This window comes from Drosophila subpulchrella, unplaced genomic scaffold (assembly GCF_014743375.2).
Source record: "Drosophila subpulchrella strain 33 F10 #4 breed RU33 unplaced genomic scaffold, RU_Dsub_v1.1 Primary Assembly Seq354, whole genome shotgun sequence".
NCBI lineage: Eukaryota > Metazoa > Arthropoda > Insecta > Diptera > Drosophilidae > Drosophila > Drosophila subpulchrella.
The window spans coordinates 3311668-3331996 of NW_023665577.1; the positions used below are offsets into that span (position 1 = coordinate 3311668).

At 40.6% G+C, this 20329-nt stretch overlaps 2 protein-coding genes across 3 annotated transcripts in view; both read right to left on the reverse strand.

The window, feature by feature from the left end:
• LOC119560003 (octopamine receptor beta-3R) overlaps positions 1 to 4845 on the reverse strand; it is a 47596-nt gene extending 42751 nt beyond the window's left edge. The window contains exons 1-2 of one of the 2 annotated variants that reach the window (XM_037873277.1): positions 4664 to 4845; positions 3892 to 4342 (exon numbers count right to left, since the gene is read on the reverse strand). The gene's annotated coding sequence lies outside the window, so the exon portion shown is untranslated. Of the gene's footprint in view, positions 1 to 3891 lie in introns of both variants that reach the window. The other variant, XM_037873278.1, reaches the window with a different exon arrangement.
• A 2562-nt stretch (positions 4846 to 7407) lies between these two features.
• Positions 7408 to 19727, reverse strand: LOC119560073 (octopamine receptor beta-2R). The gene is made up of 6 exons (XM_037873379.1): positions 19162 to 19727; positions 14952 to 15050; positions 12130 to 12228; positions 11707 to 12065; positions 10751 to 10928; positions 7408 to 9949 (listed from the first exon to the last, which is right to left on the reverse strand). The coding sequence occupies exons 1-6, from the start codon at positions 19725 to 19727 to the stop codon at positions 9628 to 9630; spliced, it is 1623 nt and encodes a 540-aa protein (XP_037729307.1). The 3' UTR covers positions 7408 to 9627.
• Between the last annotated feature and the right edge of the window lie 602 nt (positions 19728 to 20329).

A 20329-nucleotide genomic window follows, 5' to 3' on the forward strand; every position in this document is an offset into this window, starting at 1 on the left:
CTTCGATTTTTGCAGTTGACATGTTTTTATTAAACTTTTCATCGATTGGATGGACAGACAGCCCCGAATGGTGTGCAATATGAAATACCAGACTTGTGGTCATCGCAGACGAATTCGTTGGCAAAAACTTGCAACAAAGTGCGAACAATTTGTGGTTAATAAAAGCCATTAAAGGCAATCTGGAAAACAATGTGGATAATTGAAAATCAAATGCAAAGTGTCATTGGCAATGATTTTTGCCAATATACCAAATGTTTCTTCTGCCAAATTGACAACATTCTTTAATTAAATTTTCCATCTCGGGCGACAAAAGCGTTTGCCAGCCAGCACTCAAATCGGGTACAAATCGCATCATTATGCCAGCTATGAATTTGATTAGCTTATGGCTAAATCCAAACAGACACGCCAATCGCATTGCCGGCAAGAACAACAATGGCATGCCTAAATGCCTCAAGGCATTCATTCTATTTATCATTTATCCAGCTATTTATCGAGAGACATTCGAGATGCCGCCCGGGGTATTCGGGGGGCGGGGCGGAGGCGGGACTGATGAGATATTTTGCAGAATAAATGGAGGCATTTACATTTAAAACATTTATGCGCAAATATTTGCCGGCTTTAAGGGCATTAGCCGTGTCGGGCGGGGCATATTGTTTTTCATTCGGTATGGGTAACGGTCTGTGCACAGAAAAAGAATCAGAAACAGAATCAGCATCCGATTCAGAATACGAATCCCCTGAACTCGAAACCATTCGAAAGTTTCCAGCAAATAAAACATCCATACACGAACGCATGTATGACTAAACAATCTGAAACTCGACTGAATTAGTTGAATTCAAACTTTTTCGAGCGTAACTTGAAAAGTTTCAATTTGTGCATGACAATCTGCGTCTGTCTGGCGGTCTGTCAGTAGTCCTCTGTCTCCATCCAGCAGTCAATCTGTCGGCGCCTGTACGTGTGGGTCGGACCGTATGTCATTTCAGTTCACTACTGCACTGGGAAAACACAATCCTTAAAATCCTTTTACTTTAAAGGAACCTTCTTCTTGACATTGACTTAAAAAACATGATTCTATTCTAATGGTTTCTTACAGAATTTGTTTTGATAGTATTTAAAAAACTAAAACCGAACACACTAAAGTAACAAGCTAGTAACAAATTGTTGACCTTTTAAAAATACCTAAAAAGTGTATGGTTAAAAGTTTAATTTGTAAATGTATTCTATGAAAAATATTAAGTCTCATCCAATAAACTAATACAAAATCTCTAAGTACATAAACAATTTTTTAAATTTGTCCTAACATAAAAATTAGTCTAAAAGAATCTACATCTTAAAATTGACTTCAAAAACAGACTTTAACTTAGGTAGTTTGTTTTAAAGTAAGTCATTTGTTTCAAAAACAGGTACTAAAAACATAAAAATTACATTGAAAAATGTAAGGTCAAATAGTTTAAATTGTAAATCTGTTCTATAAAACAACATATATAAATGTTAAAAAATATTAAGTTTCCACCCATCGACCTATAAAGAATCTTGAAGTTTATTACTGGTTATTTAAAATTGTCTAGAAATTATCAGAACTGAAACTATAAACACTAAAATAACTAATTATTGTCTAGTCGATTATAAAGCACATAAATTTATGGTGGAAAATTCTAAGTAAAAAGTTCCATACTTAATTGTTATAAAATACTAAGTTTCATCTTAAACACTCAAGAACATTCCTATTATTTTTGGTCTGAACCGAAACGTCTTAAGGCAGTTCTAAAATGTTTGTTGAAGCCGAGCATAAACAATCAACCATGCTTCAAATCACTTGAGATTTCTTTGAACTCACTGCAACGCATTCCTTTTATATTTTCAATATACTAAAATGTTTTCCCATCTGAGCCAAGTTTAGGAGCCGAGCAAAAAGTTTGTGCAACTCACAGAACGAGCACAGGGTTCTTAGGCAATCGGCAGAGAACTTTGGGGCTTTTGCTGAATTTGATTTGAACGGCGGCCTGCCCGAATTTCAATTAAATGCAGGTGCACTCGACTCGTAGGTGCAAATCGCAGGTCGAGAAAATCGATAGCCAGACTCAGGTGGAAGGCCAGTCGCCTTCGCCTTCGCAAAAGGCAAAAATGGCAGTCAGCCCATTCACGAATGCGAAAAAAGGCCAAAGGCTGGTGGCCAAAGGTGAGCCACTCGGTGGGATTGGATGGGCATGAGATTGGGAATGGGAAAGGGTCAGAGCCGCCGGCTAAGCGAATCAAGTGGCAAATGCCAAATGGCATCCCGACCTGACCCACCAGCAGCAGCAGCAGCAGGAGCAGGAACAGGAGCATCAGAATCAGCAGCAGAGGCAACCAAGTCAGCGGATGAACTCAGCTGGCGGCAAATGGCTATCTGCACTGTGATACGGGAATGGGAAAACTAACGAGAGGAAATTGTGTTTCTGAAATGCAATGAAAAATCATTGTGCAGCAGGCAGGCGGCACTGATATTTGTCAGTTGCGAAAAAATTGGTATGAAAGCACATCAAGTCGGGGAGAATGATATTGTGCACGTGCACAATGTCTTACTGCATTTCAAATTAGAGCAATAAATGTGTTTTGCACAAAATGCGAGGGCAAATGGTGTGAACAGCAAAGGAAAATTGTATACGTTTTCTTTAAAGTCTGAAAAATCATCGAGAAAGATCTATAAATTTAGTGCCTTTACGGAACATTGAATGGAATGCCTTCACATACTCAAGTAGTAAAAACTGGATTCATTTGAAATAAATTACTGCATAAAAAACTATTGGGTCAAATTGACCAATATAATAATTTGTTGAATTTTCAATTTGACCAATGAAATAGCTACTCTCACAACAACAAAATACACACAACTTACTATTTTATGGTAGTTATACTATTAAATACTAACCAAGCAAAACAAAATACACTTCGCTATCTTAAAAAGTTGGTTTACCTTTTTTCATAGTTACGTTACAATCAGTATTGGTAAATTTTACCCATAACTTTTTTGTGTGTGGCGATCTTTAACTAGCATTAACTGTATATTATTATTTTTTATGTTTAAGTATGCAACTTTATAAATTTGTCTAGGAATAAATATATGAAAATAAAATTCAAGAAAAATAATTAGCAGGCCACCTTTAATATATTGTTAAGTAATACCTTATCTTCCTTATCCCTAATTCTTATCCTTTTTAATTTGATGATAAATAAAAATCCAATAAAAGTTTGGTTGTATTCTAATAAAAACGCATCAAGATTGTACTCAAAATTGTCTTTTGCCGAACTTGGAAGACAAATCTTATCCCCTTACACTATTAACTTGGATGCCTCTACCGAAGCAAAGTCCCTTAAGTTTATCTTTATCGCCAAAAGCTAGACTGCAGACCTTAGGCTAATAAAATAAATTGCATAGAATACAAAACAGCCTGGTGAATTTTTAACCACTGTTCACCGTGCGATTTGTATCATTAGGAGGCAGGCAAAACCAGAAAAACCCCGACAAACCCCGACAAACCCAGACAAACCTGGACAAACCAGGACATTCTGGGCTGCCGGCGGCAGACTGGAACAGCAGTTGAGTGGAGTTGAGGCTACGGAAAATGAACACATTTAAAGTGTCGGGGCAACTAAGGGTTTCCAACTTTATTAAAAAGCTAGCCGGACGGCATTGGGTGGTGACCCCGACGCTTAACTAGACAGCATTTCCAGTTTACGTAACCACTAAAAATGGCGCTCGATGTGCTTCTCTCTGTTCTGTTTTTCCGTTTGCCGTGTGTTTCTTGTTTCAAGTGTGTTTGTGTGCGCTTTTCCTGTGCTCAATGTTTTTTTATTTCTTTTTTTTTCACGTGCAGCGGAATGGAGGAGAAGTTTTTATTGTTTGCTTACTTGCTCGACACGCGCCCTACGTCCGCCGTTGATGAGGAGCGGTATGATGATGGCGGGAACAGGTCCTCGAGAGGCGGCCACGGCAGGATGAGCCGGCGGGCCGCGACGCCTTCATTGTCCTTCCTGATTTGCCTGGTGTCTGTGCCTGTGCCTCCTTGACGCCTCCTCACTTTCCCCACCGAAATAATGAAACTTTTCCCGATTCTGCTGTTGCTTTTATCGCAGTTTATTGTTAATGCTGTTCTACTCTTGTTGTCCTTGCTGTTGTTCTTGTTTTGCTTTCGGTTGATAACAGCTCAAACTTTTAACACGCGCGGTTCGTAATTTTTTAATGCCCTCGCCGCTGTGATATTCTTTTTTCAGCCATTTTAGATATTTTTTTGGGTGTGTGCCAACAATTTAATTTGTCATTAGCCCACGGAACGCGGCTCTATTTATATTGCTGTCCGCACTCGAATATAAAAAAGAACACCCAAAATCGATTTGTTAAAATGGAATTTCTTTTTGATTTCTATACCCACTCCAAGAAGAAGTTGCCCGCAATTTGCTGCACGTTTTTCCTTGGTTTTTTTATATATATAAAGTATAACGTAAACACGTACAAGACGACCCACAACTCACGGCTTACGACTTGCGGCGGTCATAAATGGAGTTTCGTATCGGTTTTTGTAGTGCCGCAAAATCGAAACACGCACACGCGACTTCCACTGTCCAGCCGGTTTTTCCTTTATATATATTAATTTTCTTTTATTTCTTTTTTTTTTACTCCTACCACTCGAGACAGATGCCAAGAATGTTGCAAGCAACTGTCACTGGCACTTTTGGCTATGTGTGTGACAAGTGGCCACAGGTTTCAATTGGCTCTCGTTGTGGTTTTTGTATTTATTGCTGGCTGACAGGCCTTTTTTCCTGGCCCGATGCGACAGCAATCCGTGGCGATGAGCGCCCGCTCTGGTAACTGGCCACTGACTGAGTTTTTGGCCAAGTCCTTTGGCGGCAAATCAACACAGGATGCGGCGAATTCGAGGAAGAGAGCTTCTGCGCGGTGATTTTTGGCGGGAAAAGGGATATTTGAATGCCCAACAGGGTTGCATTGAAAGGTAGTAAACTAAAAACTCTAAAACTAAAGAGGGTTTTGTTTAAATATGATGTTGAATATCTTAAAAGAGTATTTTTATTGCATATGTCAAAGGGAAATCATTGGTTAGGTATTTCCTTTTAATAAACTTTTTTATCCTTGTACCCTCAGAGCAACCCTGCTGAACACCACCCCCAAAACAGCTGATGTACCCCAAACCCACCCCTCTTTCAAACACCCAACCACCCTCAAGTGACGAATTTGCCGCACAGAAGAAACCCCCAAGTCCCAAGTCAGGACAACTATATAGTAAGCCCCCCCAAGCTCGGCGTCAATATTTGCATTTGTAATAAAAATATTTTGATGCCACCTCCCCCGCCAAAATGCGTGAGTAAATCTAAAAAAGATTTGTTATTTCAGCGCGTGTTCATGTCGTGCAAATCAGACAGCAACAACAAAGGGGCGGGCCAGGACCACATGCACTTCAATGGCAGGACCAAAATCGGTATCAGCCAGTAAAAGCAACAACAGCTGACGATGGCAATATGCCGGCTTCCAGCTTGTCTCTGCACATGTCAAAGTTATTAAAATTTCATAAAAAATATATGTAGCCATGAGTATTTACTACCGAGGCAAAGCAATTTGATTTAGCGCTTGTTGTGTCACCGACAGTTGTGTGTTTTGCCACTTAAGTGACGCCCCGAGTGACGGACTGTCTGATAAGGTGCCCTGTATTGTCTCCTTTAAATATTGAAATGTGAAAGCAGAAAGTTGAAATGTTGATGAGCAATAAGGCACCCATCGTTGGCTGGGTGCGCTCTGCTCCTTTTGGGCCAAGAAGCGCGTGTCTATCACTTGTCAAGGCCAAATTGGCGGGCCTTATGAGCGATGATTGCCCCGATGCCATCGTGCATCACTCACTTATCCGTATACCCGGGAGCACGGGAAGATGGGTGCAATCTAGGCGACCATGGCTGACTTTGATGAATGGAGTTTGATTTGCCTCGCATTTATTATGCCATCTACACAGCGGTTCAGGCAGCCCAATTTAGAATAATCATTTCCAGCACTTGAAAGGCCTTTAAATTATGTCATTAAAATATACCACCTATTAAACCATTGCTAGCACTTTAAAATTGATTGATGCAAAAAAACGGTTAAGCAAATGTATTTAATTTGACTCACCAGCAAGGCAGAATTAATTTACCCGCCATTATGTCAATGTTTATTATATCAAAGAAAATATTTGAATTTACGTTTGCTGATGCAGCTGCGCACAAAAAATGCAATAAAAAATTATTTGATTAAAGTAAATATATCGTAATAAAATATGGGTCTATTTTTTGCTTAACCGATAAATGTCACGTCAGAAAACAAGAATTTATATACCCTTGCAGGCCTTGGCAAAAGTTTTGCAAAATTGTATTAGTGCAGATAGCAGGTTATAGTTGTCAGAAACAACAAAATAATTAATAAAAATATTAAAATAAATAAATGAAATTGACTTTTAAAACTGAATAAAATAGATTCAAAACTCTATGCCAATAAGTCATTTGTTAAAAATAACAATATGTTCTTTGGTAACATCATTTAAATACCCTCCTAAAGGGTATTCCTAGTTTGAATTTAATAGTTTTAGCGTTTTTTCAAACTCGTGTTAAAGCTATTAAATTATTTTCTTTGAATAGGTTAAGCCCAATTTTATTAATTGGTTAGAATAAATAGCCAATGGATCACTGTATAAGATTATTTTTTTCCTGTCCAACTTTTTATCTCCATTTTGAATGTACAAACACAGTCCCACCGAGACTACATGTTTTTTCCTTTATGAGTTTTTAAATGCTGAAAAAGTTTTCGCCGGCTGTAAAGTAAGGTGTGGAGTTTTAACTTGTGCAGGGCAACTTTGCGATGCGGTGTGTGTCGCCTCTTGCTAAATAAATGTAATATATAAAGACCTACGAAACGGCGAAAACTTTGGCTTACAGGTGCCGAGAACCGCTTGTTCAGGTATTTAAAGCGTTCTAACTGATCTGCCCTCTTCGGGAGCGGGTCCCATGATAAATTACTTTTCCGAAAACAGCGGGTTGGGACTTGTAAGGGTGCGCTATATCATTGCCATGACGCCGGTTAAATTACACACGCATTTGCCAAATAAAAATCACTCACGTTGCCACGGGGCTTTCGAACAAATTTGTAATTTGTCAGCCGGAGTCGAGACCTGACAGTTATTTAGAAGTTTACAACTGTCGCCGGCAGTAATCAGCTTTACTTTTGTCCTGATAATATGCTGTTAATGTACTTCGATGCGGACTGGGTAATTTGGGTCTCCGGCTTTATTTACTTTTCCCTTTAGTTTGGCCAGAACTTTGTCTTGGGTAATCAGTTGGCCAGTGGGTATGGGTTGGGTTCGGTTGGGTTGCGAATGAAAAACAAGTTCGTTTGGCTATATTTGTAGTTTTTAAATTTATTTTGCTTTTCTGCTTGTTTTCCAACTTGAAGTTCGTTATGTTGCTCTATAATACATCTGAATTTCGTATTCACTTAGTTAGTAGCATAGTTTGCCGTTTACGTGTCTCCCCACTCGGGGCTTAATGTTAGGATTCTATTTGGTTTTGCATGGTAAATTGCACAGCAAAACGCAAAACAATGCAACAGAAAGTTCAGTTGTCAGTAAGAATAATAATAATAATAATAAATAACTCGCACGTACATATACACACCCATGTCAATATACAAACTTGAGTTACACATACATTGTTGGTTTCGGGTTCTGTTGTTTATAAAAATATAACAAGTTCTTTGGGGATTTGCCTGTCGTTTTACCTCATCTTTTTAAGGAAAGTCGTGTAATAAATACTTACTATAAATATAACATTTATTTAGACACCTATTTATACACACTTTATATGGTACATACTGAGCTTTGGCTCCTAATCCTTGTTATCCCATCGTGGCAACCGTATTGTTTTCTCTTTTATTTCAGACTAGCTCGGGAAATCACCAACGAAAAGTTTCTACTGTATTTTTTATGAATTTATTTACTCAACAAATGTTCTTGACTTTGTGCTTGGCTTGCGGATTAAGAGAAAATCATAAATCGGTAAGTTTCGCAAACTGTTGCTAACATTTTATGGGGTCGTTAGTTATTTATACAAAGAAACACAAAATGCTTTGTCTGCTTATTTGCTGTAAACGCCTTATTTGCATTTCCAATGCTTTTCATAGTCGAAATTCAGTGGGTTCCATTTCTCCTTGGGCTTTTCACGGGCTTTCTTTGTTGCGGAATATCGGGCCGCAATTGCTGGAATCAAGTTGCTGACTTCGGAAGCAGTACTAAAGCCTTGCCCTCACAGGCTACACAGTCAACTTAATTCCAGGAACTGCAACGCAATTACCTGTTATATGACGCACTTAGCACTTTACTTTTTGAAACGGAAACGGTTTTGGAATTCAATTCCCGCACTACACAAACAAACAAACACGCACACGTAATTTGGTTAGTCCGATATCGATGCACTATATGTTTTGGTTAATTTATGTGGGCCTTAGCTTTGGTTTCGACCGAACGCCTGGATCCTATATTGACTTGACTATATATTTTCGCTATGTTTACTTGATATACGTTTTAAGGTTTACTTTAGGTTTTGAGCATTTTCAATTCATGCGATTGTCGTTCAAATAACAATTGGGGTTTAGCTTTGTTTTAGCTTTGCTTTAGCTTCCGTGAATTTGTTGGGTTTCTTTTCTAAATTTCTCTGACTTTAATAGCGTTGGGGTGTGGTTGATTTTTCGCGCTGGGTAAACTCTCTCTATAATTTTCGATCTCTTAATTGGCACAGTTTTAGCTCTAGCTCTTTGTTTTTTAGCGAATCCCTATGTACACATAGCATAGCTCCGTGAGTTGCAGTGATTGCCTTTTCAATTAATTTATTTTTGGTTATTTCTTTTCGTGAGCAAAATGCTTTACGGCTTACAGATTTTCAATTGGCGTACATACATATATATATAAACGATTTTACAACCTGTGCTTAATTTAGTCGTACAAAAATACTCAGTATTTACAACAAGATTTAAACGACACGAAATCATAAATAAATAAGTTATCCCATCTGTAGGGCGCCGAACTGTGCTCCAAGGAAATTGAAAAAAAAAACGTATGAAAACAAAACTGAGAAGTGCACAGTGGAGGCCAAGTGAAATGGCACGCTCCAACGCATGATTGATTAATGTCAACATTACGAGTAAATCAGCCGACGCATGAGCCGGCATATTAATTTTACAAATTAATGGAACATTTTAATTGCATTAAATTGATTCCTCCCCCCGGCTGCCCCTGCCATCGATTGATTCCCACTCCCCAATCCCATTCCCTTTCCCAGTTTGCATCCACTTTACACATGACTGGAGGCCGTCGAGGCGGCAGCATTGTTGTTCTTGTTCCATTTGTTGATGTACTCCATGGGTATTTCGATCTGGATCTCCTGCACATCGTCGCCCTCGCCAGCCAGGTGGTCCGCCTTGGACTTGGGCCTGCCCGGATTGGGATTCGGATGCGGATCGCTGTTGGCAACTGCCAGTTGTCCGCCCAGGCGGGAGCCGCCCGCCGCCAGCCGCTGCTGCTGCTGGGCGATGGGGGTCAGCAGCGCCTCGTCCCTGTATTATAAGTTGTCCACCATCTGCGACTGGCGGCGGTGCGAGGGCGTCGTCGAGTTGAGGTAGCTCTCCGAGTAGACGCTCTTCGCCCGCTGGTCGTAGCGCAGGCTGGAGCGCCGGATGTCGATGTCCAGCGGCAGGTGGCGGTCCCTCCACCAGTTGCAGAACAGGCAGAGCAGCGTGTTGCGGAACGCCTCCCGGAAGTCGCGGTTGAAGTACGCGTAGATCAGCGGGTTCAGCGTCGAGTTGAAGTACCCGATCCAGAATAGGATCGACACGAGGATGTCCGGCACCTGGCACACCTCGCAGGTCATGGAGAGCGTGTACCTGGAATAGCAAAAGATAAATGGTCAGATGTGCCACAAAAGTATGTTCAAATGAGTTCCCTGGGAAAATTACATTTTTATGCCGGTAAATTTGGTATAACATAATAACAATAAAGAAAATGTAGCCAAGCTTAAAAAAAATTAAAATATTTGATTGAGTGTAAAACATATTATATACGATGTAAATTATATTTACTTTAAATTTCTTAGGTCATTGAAAAAATTATTTTAGATTAAAGTCAGAGTTTTAACGCCTTAAATTAATAGTTGTTTAATTTATTACTTAAATAATCCAAACAATAAAGAACATCGAAAAATATTTAATTTAAATATTATATTTTTATTACTGTTTTTTTCATTAGTTTATGAATTGTACCTTTAATAGATTTTATTTAAATATCCTTAAGACTCTTTGTAATATTATATTTCTTAAAATATATTTTTGACATCATAAAAGCATACAACATCGAATCGATTCAAGATAGGTTTTAATTGAAAAACTACACGTTTTCCATTCGATCTCCATTTAAAATCAGTTTGCATCACTTTTTCCCGTGTATGAAATCAAGATAAGATATGTACACATAAATTCCAGATGCATGAGTGCCTGGGCTTTGCATAAATGAGATTATATTTGGGGCGGTGCGAAAAACAACGACCGCCGAAGCAATGGCGCACGGGCCGTGTGAGTAATATTTAATTATGCATGCGTGACATTAGATAAATTATGCCCCAAATCCCATGTCAGCGGGATTGCCGTTCAACGTTCGACGGCAGACGGTAGGCGGCAGACGGTACTCACCACAGGAAGAATGGCAGCCAGCAGAGGATGAAGGTGCCCATGATGATGCCCAGCGTGCGGGCGGCCTTGTGTTCCCGCTTCATTTTGATTAAGTGCTTGTCCTTAGTGGGCGTGTGCTCCTGCTCGACCTCGTGCAGCGTCAATGTTTTCGACGACCCGGATCCGCTCAGCGCCTCGCCTGCCGGAGGAGATCAAGTGGAGATGTGATAAATGTCCCGCCGTGAGAAAGGCCACAGAACTTTGTGCACTCGCAGTGCATCACTTTTGTGGCTACTTATCAATCAACCCAGTCGAACAACGCCCTCGTTGGGATTAAAATTCGTTTTTAACCATTAAATTACCATTATTAATACTATTCATTTATAATTTTGGATTGGCATCCCCTTGTTAAGATAGCCATATATTTCATAAATTTTTTGTTTCAAACCAGAAGGTAGAGAAAAGTCCCTATTAATAAAAGGAAATATGTATACTTATGGACATATGACACTTGCTTAAATTTCTACTAATTGACTAGATTTCTTTTAAAATATAATGTCTAACTATAGCGTTTTTGTAAACATGCATGATTTGATTTAATATATGATGATTTTCCAAAATAAGTACTGTCAGTTAAATATAAATCAAGTGTCATAAGTCCGTAAGAAACAAATTTCTGATATTGTGGCATCCCCGTATTAAATGATATAAGCTCACTATTATTTTAAGCTCACTTTTCAGCCAGAAATTTGTATTCGTCATACTGTTCCTTAAAATCTATAGTACCCTTAGTATTATACAATATAAGAGAAAATATGATTTCAGGAAGCGTTTGACTTTTTATTGGTTATTTGAAGATAATGTATTTGAGCCCCCTCAAGAAAAGCCATTTCTAGTCACTCCCTTTCCTTTTGATACCAATATTATTTTCTACCTTGCCAAATTCAACACCTCAATTATAAATCAATAAAACTCACCCGAGGGCTGCATGGAGGGGCGGTGCATCAGCATCGCGTTGCCGTGGCGCATCATCAGCTGCTTCTCCTGGCGGTTGGCCTCGCGGAAGATGGCCAGGTAGGTGAATATCATGATGGTGCAGGGGATCCAGAACGAAATGGAGCTCGAGATGACGGCGTAGTACTTGTTCACCACGAAGGCGCACTTATCCGGGTTCTTCAGGACGAACTCCTTGTGCTCCTCGGTGGTGTACCAGCCGATGAAGATGGGCAAGAACGAGAGCAGGGCCGGCGATATCCACGTGTTCAGCAGCATGATGCCGACCACGCGTTTCGTCATGCTAATCGGATACTTCAGCGGCTTAACAATCGCATAGTATCTGGTGGAAGAGGCAAAAATACCAGGTTATTGGTGCTACATATGCTTCCAGAGAGGGGGCTTACCTATCCACGGATATGCAGCATAAATGCAAAATACTCGCTGTTGAGAAGTACACATCGAGGCTGTTCCACAAATCGCACAGGAAGGGGCTGAACTTCCAGCTGAAAGAGTTTAATGAATGGAAACATCAATATCGCGATGATTACCCAATAACGAGGCAATAAACTTTAGGCCTCAGCTTTTGTGTTTTTATTGTATCTGATTATCGAATGCATGAATCTGCAGTTTTCATTTCTGATGATTCATTTCTGTTTTTGCCTGGCTTTTTAACTGCTTTGCAAAGTATGTACTTTCATGAAGTCATCGCCATAAACCGAATTCCAGTTTTTTTCTTTCTGTGAATTTAGTTTTTCACGTTGAAATCCCTTTCAGTTAAACCCCTTTTACTGACAAAAACAAGTATAAATTCAGAGAATTTCAGTAGCCTATAAAAAAAGAGCAACAAAATTGGCTGGCAAGACCAACAATTATTTGTCAATTAGCTTGTTTTAAAAATAGTAAAATTAAAAAGCCTAGCCTGGAAAAAATGTTTATGGCCTTTAAAAACTATAAAAAGGCACCCAAATAAAAATTTGGCTTGATTTAATGTTTATTACCATTTGAAACTAAAAGACACAAACAGTTTGGGCCATGAAAAAGTGAAAAACATGAACTTGGGTCTAAATTTAAACGGAATTTAACTGCCAATTCCGGAAAGTAGGCCAGTAAAAAACTCAAGCTGCCTAGACAAGTCAGTAAATGCCCCACAGTCTATTTTTCCCCCACTTCGTTATCAGCCCGTCTGATTTATGTGTTTATCGATTTCATCTTAGTTTCGGTTGCCAGGTGACATTGCCCCTGAACTGCCTCCGTGGAGGGCCAAATTAAAAGCTTAAATGCACTGTGAGACCAGAAAATAGGCCATAAGGCTGGCAAGGAAGAGGGCCAGGAAAAGAGGCGACTGGGCTGCATGAAAAACTCATTAAAACTTGCGCCGCTTTTCCCTGTCGCCGTCGCCCTTGGTTGCCACTCCGTTTTGGCCGCTTTGGTGGAGGCGGCGCCCCAGACTTTTTGGCCAGGAGGCAGTGGAATTTATTATCGGGGCGCTACGCTTGGCATCAGTTTCAGAAACTTTTCGACTATCCAACGAGGCTGTTTTTGCGCGCCACCCTGCTCGTTGGCATTTTTGGGGTTTTGCACTTGGGTTTCCTTCGGGGGGAATGGGAATGGGGACGATGGCGCCATTGGTTTTGACGCTTAAGCCCCGAAATGGCGACGGCACTTGCAGCTGCAATTATGCAACCAGCAACTGTGAAGGTGAAGTGGCTAATGAAGGGAGGAAAGAGGTTCCTGTTGCCAGAAAAAGCAGACTGCTCGATGCCAATTTATATGCAACTCGCGCCGCTGAAGTTTTTTGGCCTGGCAGTAAGTGCACATAATGTGACTTGAATGGGCGGCAGATCCCCCACTTCATCGTCACCACCACCACCACCACCACCACCATCGTCATCATCACAATCATCATCTCGTTGTCGCCGGCAGTGACATTGCAAACATTTACATTGGTCCCTTGCCGCCGAAGTTGGGCTTTAAGCGCGGCCTTTAAGCCAGCCTCCATGCATAATTAACTGGGCTCAGTCGGCTGCACTTGGCATGGCACATATATACCCATAGCCACATATCGCATTACCCATATAGAAACCCATATAGAAGGAGTCGGACCGCCGGACGTTCGGCGTGAAGGATGTGACCATGTCACACTCTGACGGTTTTGTCCTTTGGAATAGCTTTTCAAAGTTCTCGTTTCCCTCTCAGTTGGTACTTCTCACTTGTTTGAGTTACTTATGGGTGTTTTGGGCCTACAAAATCTAACAACCATTATCAAAATTTAAATTGTATAGGTTGCTTAAATAGTTTCTTTCAATAAGCTTTCAAAAATAATGTAACTTTATTGCAAGAAAAAACACACTGTTAGTTAAAATTAAATACAAATTAAAACATAAAAAATTGTTAAATGTTTATCAAAATTGAGCACATGTGAATTTAGTGGGTAAACTAAGAACTTTACAAAAAAGGTTTTATTTTTTGTGGCAAAAAAAATACTTTTTAATTAAATTTTACTACTGATAGGATACTCTTTTAATTTTATTTAAATACTATCACAGTTAAAAACATTTCCTGTAAAACCTGTTAATAAAAGTGAAAATAAGAGGCTTAAAAACCCAATCTAAAATTGTAATATTTTTAACTTATTGTGAATTACATAAATAAGAAGTCTTTCAAGTTCAAAAGTGCTTAAGAAATTCCAACTTTTCCCCAGCCTAAATTCCATCAAGTAGTTTAAATTCCGAAAAGGGAACTGGGTATCCGGCAATCGTGTTCTCGAACGAATGCATTTCTGTTTGTTCTATTTTTCACATTTTAATTCTTGAACACAAATGCACGCACATGAGCACAAAAAGATGACTTTTTGCATTTGCATTTCCCTTGCACAACCAACCGAATCCGTGAGAGAAAGTGGGTGTATATGTATGTGTGGGTACGCACACAGACAGGGACATTCACAGGAGCATAAATAAACGTTGCTTTCATTTTTCAGGGATTTTTGTTTTTGGTTGTTTGTTCTGCAACTGCCACGCCCACGCCGAGGCCCCACCGCCCCCAAAAACCACCCGACCACCTTGGATGGGCTGGCATTTTGTTTGGTCCCAGCCTTTGGTTGCAGCTGTAATTTTGCAACAGTTTTGCCCGCTTTTGTTGCTCTGCTTAGGCTTTGTGGGTGGGGTTTTTCTGTATTTTTTCTGCATGTTTTTTTGTATTTTTAGCTGTTGGTTGTTGTACTTACCTCCCAGTTACTTGCACACTAAAGTTAAATGTCATGGCCATAATAGCGACCATTATATCAGCCATGGCTAAGGAAACTACAAAGTAATTCGTTATAACTCTGCAAAGAGAAGGAGGGAGAAAACGAGATGTTAGCAATCAGAGGAAGGAGGGGTCCTTTGTAGCCCCCGTGGGGGCTAATCAGGATATATCGAATGAGTGGGTGCGTGATGGTGGATGGGGACTTCTTTTGTGCGAGCTGACAGCCTGGACCCCACTGCATTCTGCCGCCAGCAGGGGTATAATTGAAAAGCTAGCCAAGAATCGAACGATTTCCCCCTCAGGGGTTAGCCGATACCCAAACGAAAATCAGATATACGTACTATATACATATATGGGTAAACATCGGGAATGTAGGGATGGCGGGGGCGGTTCAAACCCCAGTGCAAACCGCAATCCCCTGGTCGAAACCCTCCCAGCTTGTACCTATTTTGTTATTTAAATTGAATTCCAGCCAGAGTGCTGGCAAATGCTTTTGCCAATTAGAGTTTTGCACTAGTTGCTGGCCAAGGACTTTCTAATCGGATGAGTGCAGCTACCTCATTGAACTCCAGACGGCCGCCTTTCATTTGCCATTCTCACCAAGCCAAATGGGAAAAGTATGCAATCAAAAGTGAGCATTTACTGCACTGAAAACTTTAGCACGATTATGTTAATATAGGGGCATACTGGATTCTATTCAATTTTGATAAGATTTTTGAGGTAATAACTCGGATTAGTTTTATTTAATTTAAAGAAAATCAGGATTGTCCTTGGCCTTAAGTCTTTTTTAAAGATTTAAAAAAAGTAACCTTAAAATTACATATTTTTAAATAGCTTTCTGTGCGCCTTATGAACAGATGTTTTAGCTCTCAGGGCTTACAGAGTAGCAATCCCCTTATCATACCATCCATTGTAGCTTTTAAGTTACATTAATCTCATCTCTAGGGGCTATTGTACTTAGTTTCAAGTTAAAAGTCTGGGCATGGTAATCTGTTTTGCTCCCGGCTACTACTTAAATAACTTTCAACGCCTGGGACGTTAATTGCAACAAATCGACGCCATTCTGAGAATGTTTCGCCATTACTCAGGGGCTCCCTGCTTTCCCCGCTCACCCACCGACTTGAACTGCAGATAATTTGCCTGCCATTTAAATTTGAGAAAAATAGGAAAAAGCAGCCCGCTTTAGTGCAGGGTAAAGTGAAAGGCGGAAGCAGTTGCCGAGCATCCTTCAAGCGAAGGCGCTGCGTTAATGAGCCCCAGTTTCCCCCGGATTCCCTCTCATTTTCCCACCCGCTGTAATGGCAAATTAAAGCACACATATATCTCCCCAGATTGTCTAGATATATCTGCTTATACACTCTCTATATCTAGAGAGCTCTTCGCTGCGGCTCATCTCAGCCAAATAATTTGGGCGGAGGGAAGAAAGCGGAATTTTATTGTTTGGCATAGAACATTTTAAATTTATGCTGTCATAAAAACCATAAGCTGCCTTAATTGCCAAAGTTGTAGCCGCGCTGTGTGTGTTATTTTTGTGCTTGTTCTTTTCCGCGGCAGCCCCTTTCTCCCCATTTCCCCACCCACTTTCACCCGCCACCACCCACTTTTCACCGCCCATCCTCGTGTTGAGCATGCATTTTGTTTTTGTTCCATTTCTCTTTGAGCTACACGCTCGCAGTGTTTAATTGTCATTTCTTTTCTGGCTGGGTGTGCTTTTTTTTCTGCTTGTAAACTTTTCCACATTTTATTTCCATTGCCTTGTTTCACGCTACGTATGCGTAATATTTGCCGCTCAAAACAATAGAATTCTGCGCTGCAAGCTGACCACGCAAAAAAGGATTACCCAGTTCGGTTTTTGTGTGCTTTAATTACCTTATGTCATAGTCTTAATTAATTGCGCATCTTCAGAACTTATTATAAGCACATTGTAATTTATGTTGCCATTAAACAAATGTAGGACCATTTAATAATACCCCAAGCAACTAAAATGTGCTTTAGAACAGATTACCATTTTATTGTCATTAAAATATTGTATTTTTAAAGAATAAGAAAGAATTAAAAGCCCTTCCTCAAAAACGATTGCTGTACCAAAGCAACTTCCTTGGATACTTAATATTACAATTTTTTTAAAATTCAAGCTAATCCTTTGGCCTTAGGGCCTCGAACCCCTACTTCTTCCAACTTTGTTATCAGTGCAACGAAATTATCTTGATGATCATCCATCGGCATCATCATTAGTTTGGCCTGGCTTCAAATCCAGCAACACGCAAGTCACTTAAAAAATAAAATGCTTCTCATTAGCAGCAAAGGCAAAAAGAGAAATTAAGCGGGGTTCTACCTTAATTATGCCTTGCCCCTTCTTTTTTTTCATTATACATTTTTTCTGCCTCTTTTTTCTGTTCCATCTAGCCAAGTTTGTTTGTTTCGCCTTTTGGCTTCATTGCCCTTCGCCAACTTTGGCTAAGAGCATTTAAAGTTTTTCCTCTGATGGGTAAAAAAATTCTGCGTACAAAGCTTAGCGGCGAAAAAATGGAGGAAAAATAACTGAACGTTTGTCAGTCAGAAGAGAACTTTTGATTGCGTCGGCTTTATGAAGCGCTAAATTGATTTGCCTGCCGGTTATTAAGGCATAACTAAAAATATTAACGAGCCCAGGCCAGCTGACGTCCCATCATTTATCACTAGAAAAGTTTTTTTCTATGATAATGTGATTTTCGTCGAAGGACAACGCCCACAGAACACCGCCCATCGTTAGTTAACGAGGTCGCCCCAAATGTGTGTGTGTTTTTGGTCGGAAATGTATACGAAATTTTGAATATGAAAATTGATTTGCTTATGAGTCCATTAAATCCAGATATGGGTGTCCCTAAATAGAGCAATAAATTCCAGAACTGAAACCAAAGACCTGTTTTGATTGGTCGAACAAATATTTATGGCTAGTTAAATTTCCATTTAAATTATGCTGCTGTTAAAGCCAAACCTAAGGATGATGGAGAATGAATTCTGGCAAATTAAATCATTACCCCAGCGTCCAATTAAGAATCTCTTAATATGCAAATTGGATTCATGAACAATGTCGTGAAAGTTAATTTGTCATTAAAATAATGCATCTCTGTTCGTTCTTTTGTTGCGGCCGCCTCCTCCGCTAAATGGTGGAAGTAAATACTGCAGTCTCATGCCGAAACGAAGGATAAAACAGGACTGAGATGCTCAATTATGAGGCGGGTAAATAAGGGACAAGGAGTCAGCAAGGACGCGCAATGACAGAGCAAAGCGAGCACAAAAAGGAGGTCCTGCAGCACGCTTAAGGGATAAAAAGGAGGGGGCGGTGCGGACGTGCATGAATTTTATGCAAAGTTGACGAAAATCGCTAGGGTACACTAAAAAATGTTCGACCTGAATTTTAGATATTTGGAGGCAAATATAATTATTTTTGTTATTTTAGAAAATACATTTTTCATTAAGTGATATGAAAATTTCTCGGTTATTGACTAACTGTCTGGATTGATTTTAAAAAGTCGGCATAATTTTTATGTAAAAAGGGATAACAGCTTAACCACATTTTTTGGAAACCATTAAGTTATTTAAAAACCAAGTAAATGCCAAAAGGCCCTTAGTAAATTTTCTTTTTCTTTTAATGTTCTTTGGAAGTAGATGATTATTGTAGGTAGGACAAATCACGATTGCCTTAAACATTTCTCTATATCAGGGAGAAGCCTTTCTTAGGCTATGACACTTGATTGATTTTTAAATAACTGAAAAAAATGTCGTGGCAATTTCAAAAAAGAAGCCTCTTTGGCTCAACAATATTTTATGAATTTATTTATTAAATCATGTTTAAGTTGCCCCAATTAGTTAGTCAAACAACCAACCATGTGTGATAACGTCTTTAGCTATAATTGAAAATAAATATTCTTTAGGTAAGGTAACTTTATAGTAAAATCGTTATTCACTCCAAAATGTCTAATATTCAGGACGAAATCTTTTCAAGTGCTGAAAGCTGTGCGCTTTGTAATTTTTTCGTAACTCGCAAATTGGCAATCAAGCCCGCCGGAGGACAATGCCGCTGGTTCTCCAAACGCTTCATGCAAATTTCGAGGGAATTACACGCAGCGCAAGCACTTCTAATTGCTTTTTCACAGCTAATTATTAAAGGGCTCAGGTGAGGCAGCTGAAATATCACGTATACGCACCTTAATTTTCTAACACGCATCACAGAAATAATAACAAGCAGATTGCCGCAGATGGCCGCAATGATGATCAGCAGCATGACGAAGGCCTTGAACACCCAGACGATGTTGTCCAGCCAATCCTCGTCGGCGGCGTGGGTGTGGAGGCCATTCGATCCTGCACCGCCGCTCTCGCTGAGATTCAGACCCAAAGTGCCGCCCAGCTGGGTGGCATTCAGTTCGTGTGTGGTGGGCGTGGCAGTGCCCAGCGAGGATGGCAGTGCTGTTCCGGCGGCGGATGGGGACAAGGATGTGGATGAGCCGGTGGCCAGGGCGTTCGTTGTGTGCAGCATGGCCGCCGCGGCCAGGGCGGCCGCCGTGATCCTCGCCAGGCTCGTCAGACTTTGGCTATAACTAGGGATGGGGCTAGGGCTAGGGTTAACTCCCGACTGCTCCTCCTGCTCCACCTGCTCCTTCTGCTCCTGGCTGCCGCAGCAGCATTTCGCTCTTTTGCGTATCCTGGCGGCACTTCTGCGATGCCTTTGCCGCGGTGGCTCCGGGCCAAGTTCGGATTGGGGGCACAACAACATCGAGTCCCGGTGTCTTGTTTAACTTTTGCCTATTAATATTACTTCTTTGGCTTGTTAGCTCTCTCTCTCTATTTTCTTAACACTGTTTTGGCGGAGGTGTATTATCTCTTCGCACTTCTAAATTGATACACCCGATGGGATGAGGACCGCCATTGGAAATTCACGACACGCGTAGCGCCGGCGACGTTGAAACCAAAACTGAAACGGCCACCGCAACGGAAATTGATTCGCGAAAGTGGCCCGTGGACGACCGTGTGGCCACGACAACGTCGCCGCTACCGCTACAGCTGCCTCAGTTTTCAGTTTTCAGTGTTCAGTGTTCAGTTTGCAGCGTTCAGCTTTCGGCTTTCGGCTCTCAACGTCAAAGACCAACGGCTGTCCTTGCCAGCCAACGCCGCCCACACGCTCTTGATGGCCTCGCTTTTCCGTTGATTTTCCGCCGCTTTTCCGCCGCTCTGCTGATGGAGGCTACCTCGGCTGGACGACAAACGACGACGACGACGACAATTTCTGGCTATTTACTGCTGCTGTGCGGCTTCTATTTTTCTTCTATTTTTTTGTGTACAAAAATCGCTTTTGCTCCTCCACGCTGATTGGTTTTT

Bases quoted from the DNA above. Each gene is read 5' to 3' on its own strand.
- LOC119560073 (XM_037873379.1), bottom strand. From the start codon at position 19,727: ATGTTGTTGTGCCCCCAATCCGAACTTGGCCCGGAGCCACCGCGGCAA. The intron at 15,051-19,161 runs GTGCGTATACGT...TTCTCTTTGCAG, and splicing joins ATGCGTGTTAGAAAATTAAG to AGTTATAACGAATTACTTTG. The intron at 10,929-11,706 runs GTGAGTTTTATT...CTCCTCCGGCAG, and splicing joins CCCCTCCATGCAGCCCTCGG to GCGAGGCGCTGAGCGGATCC.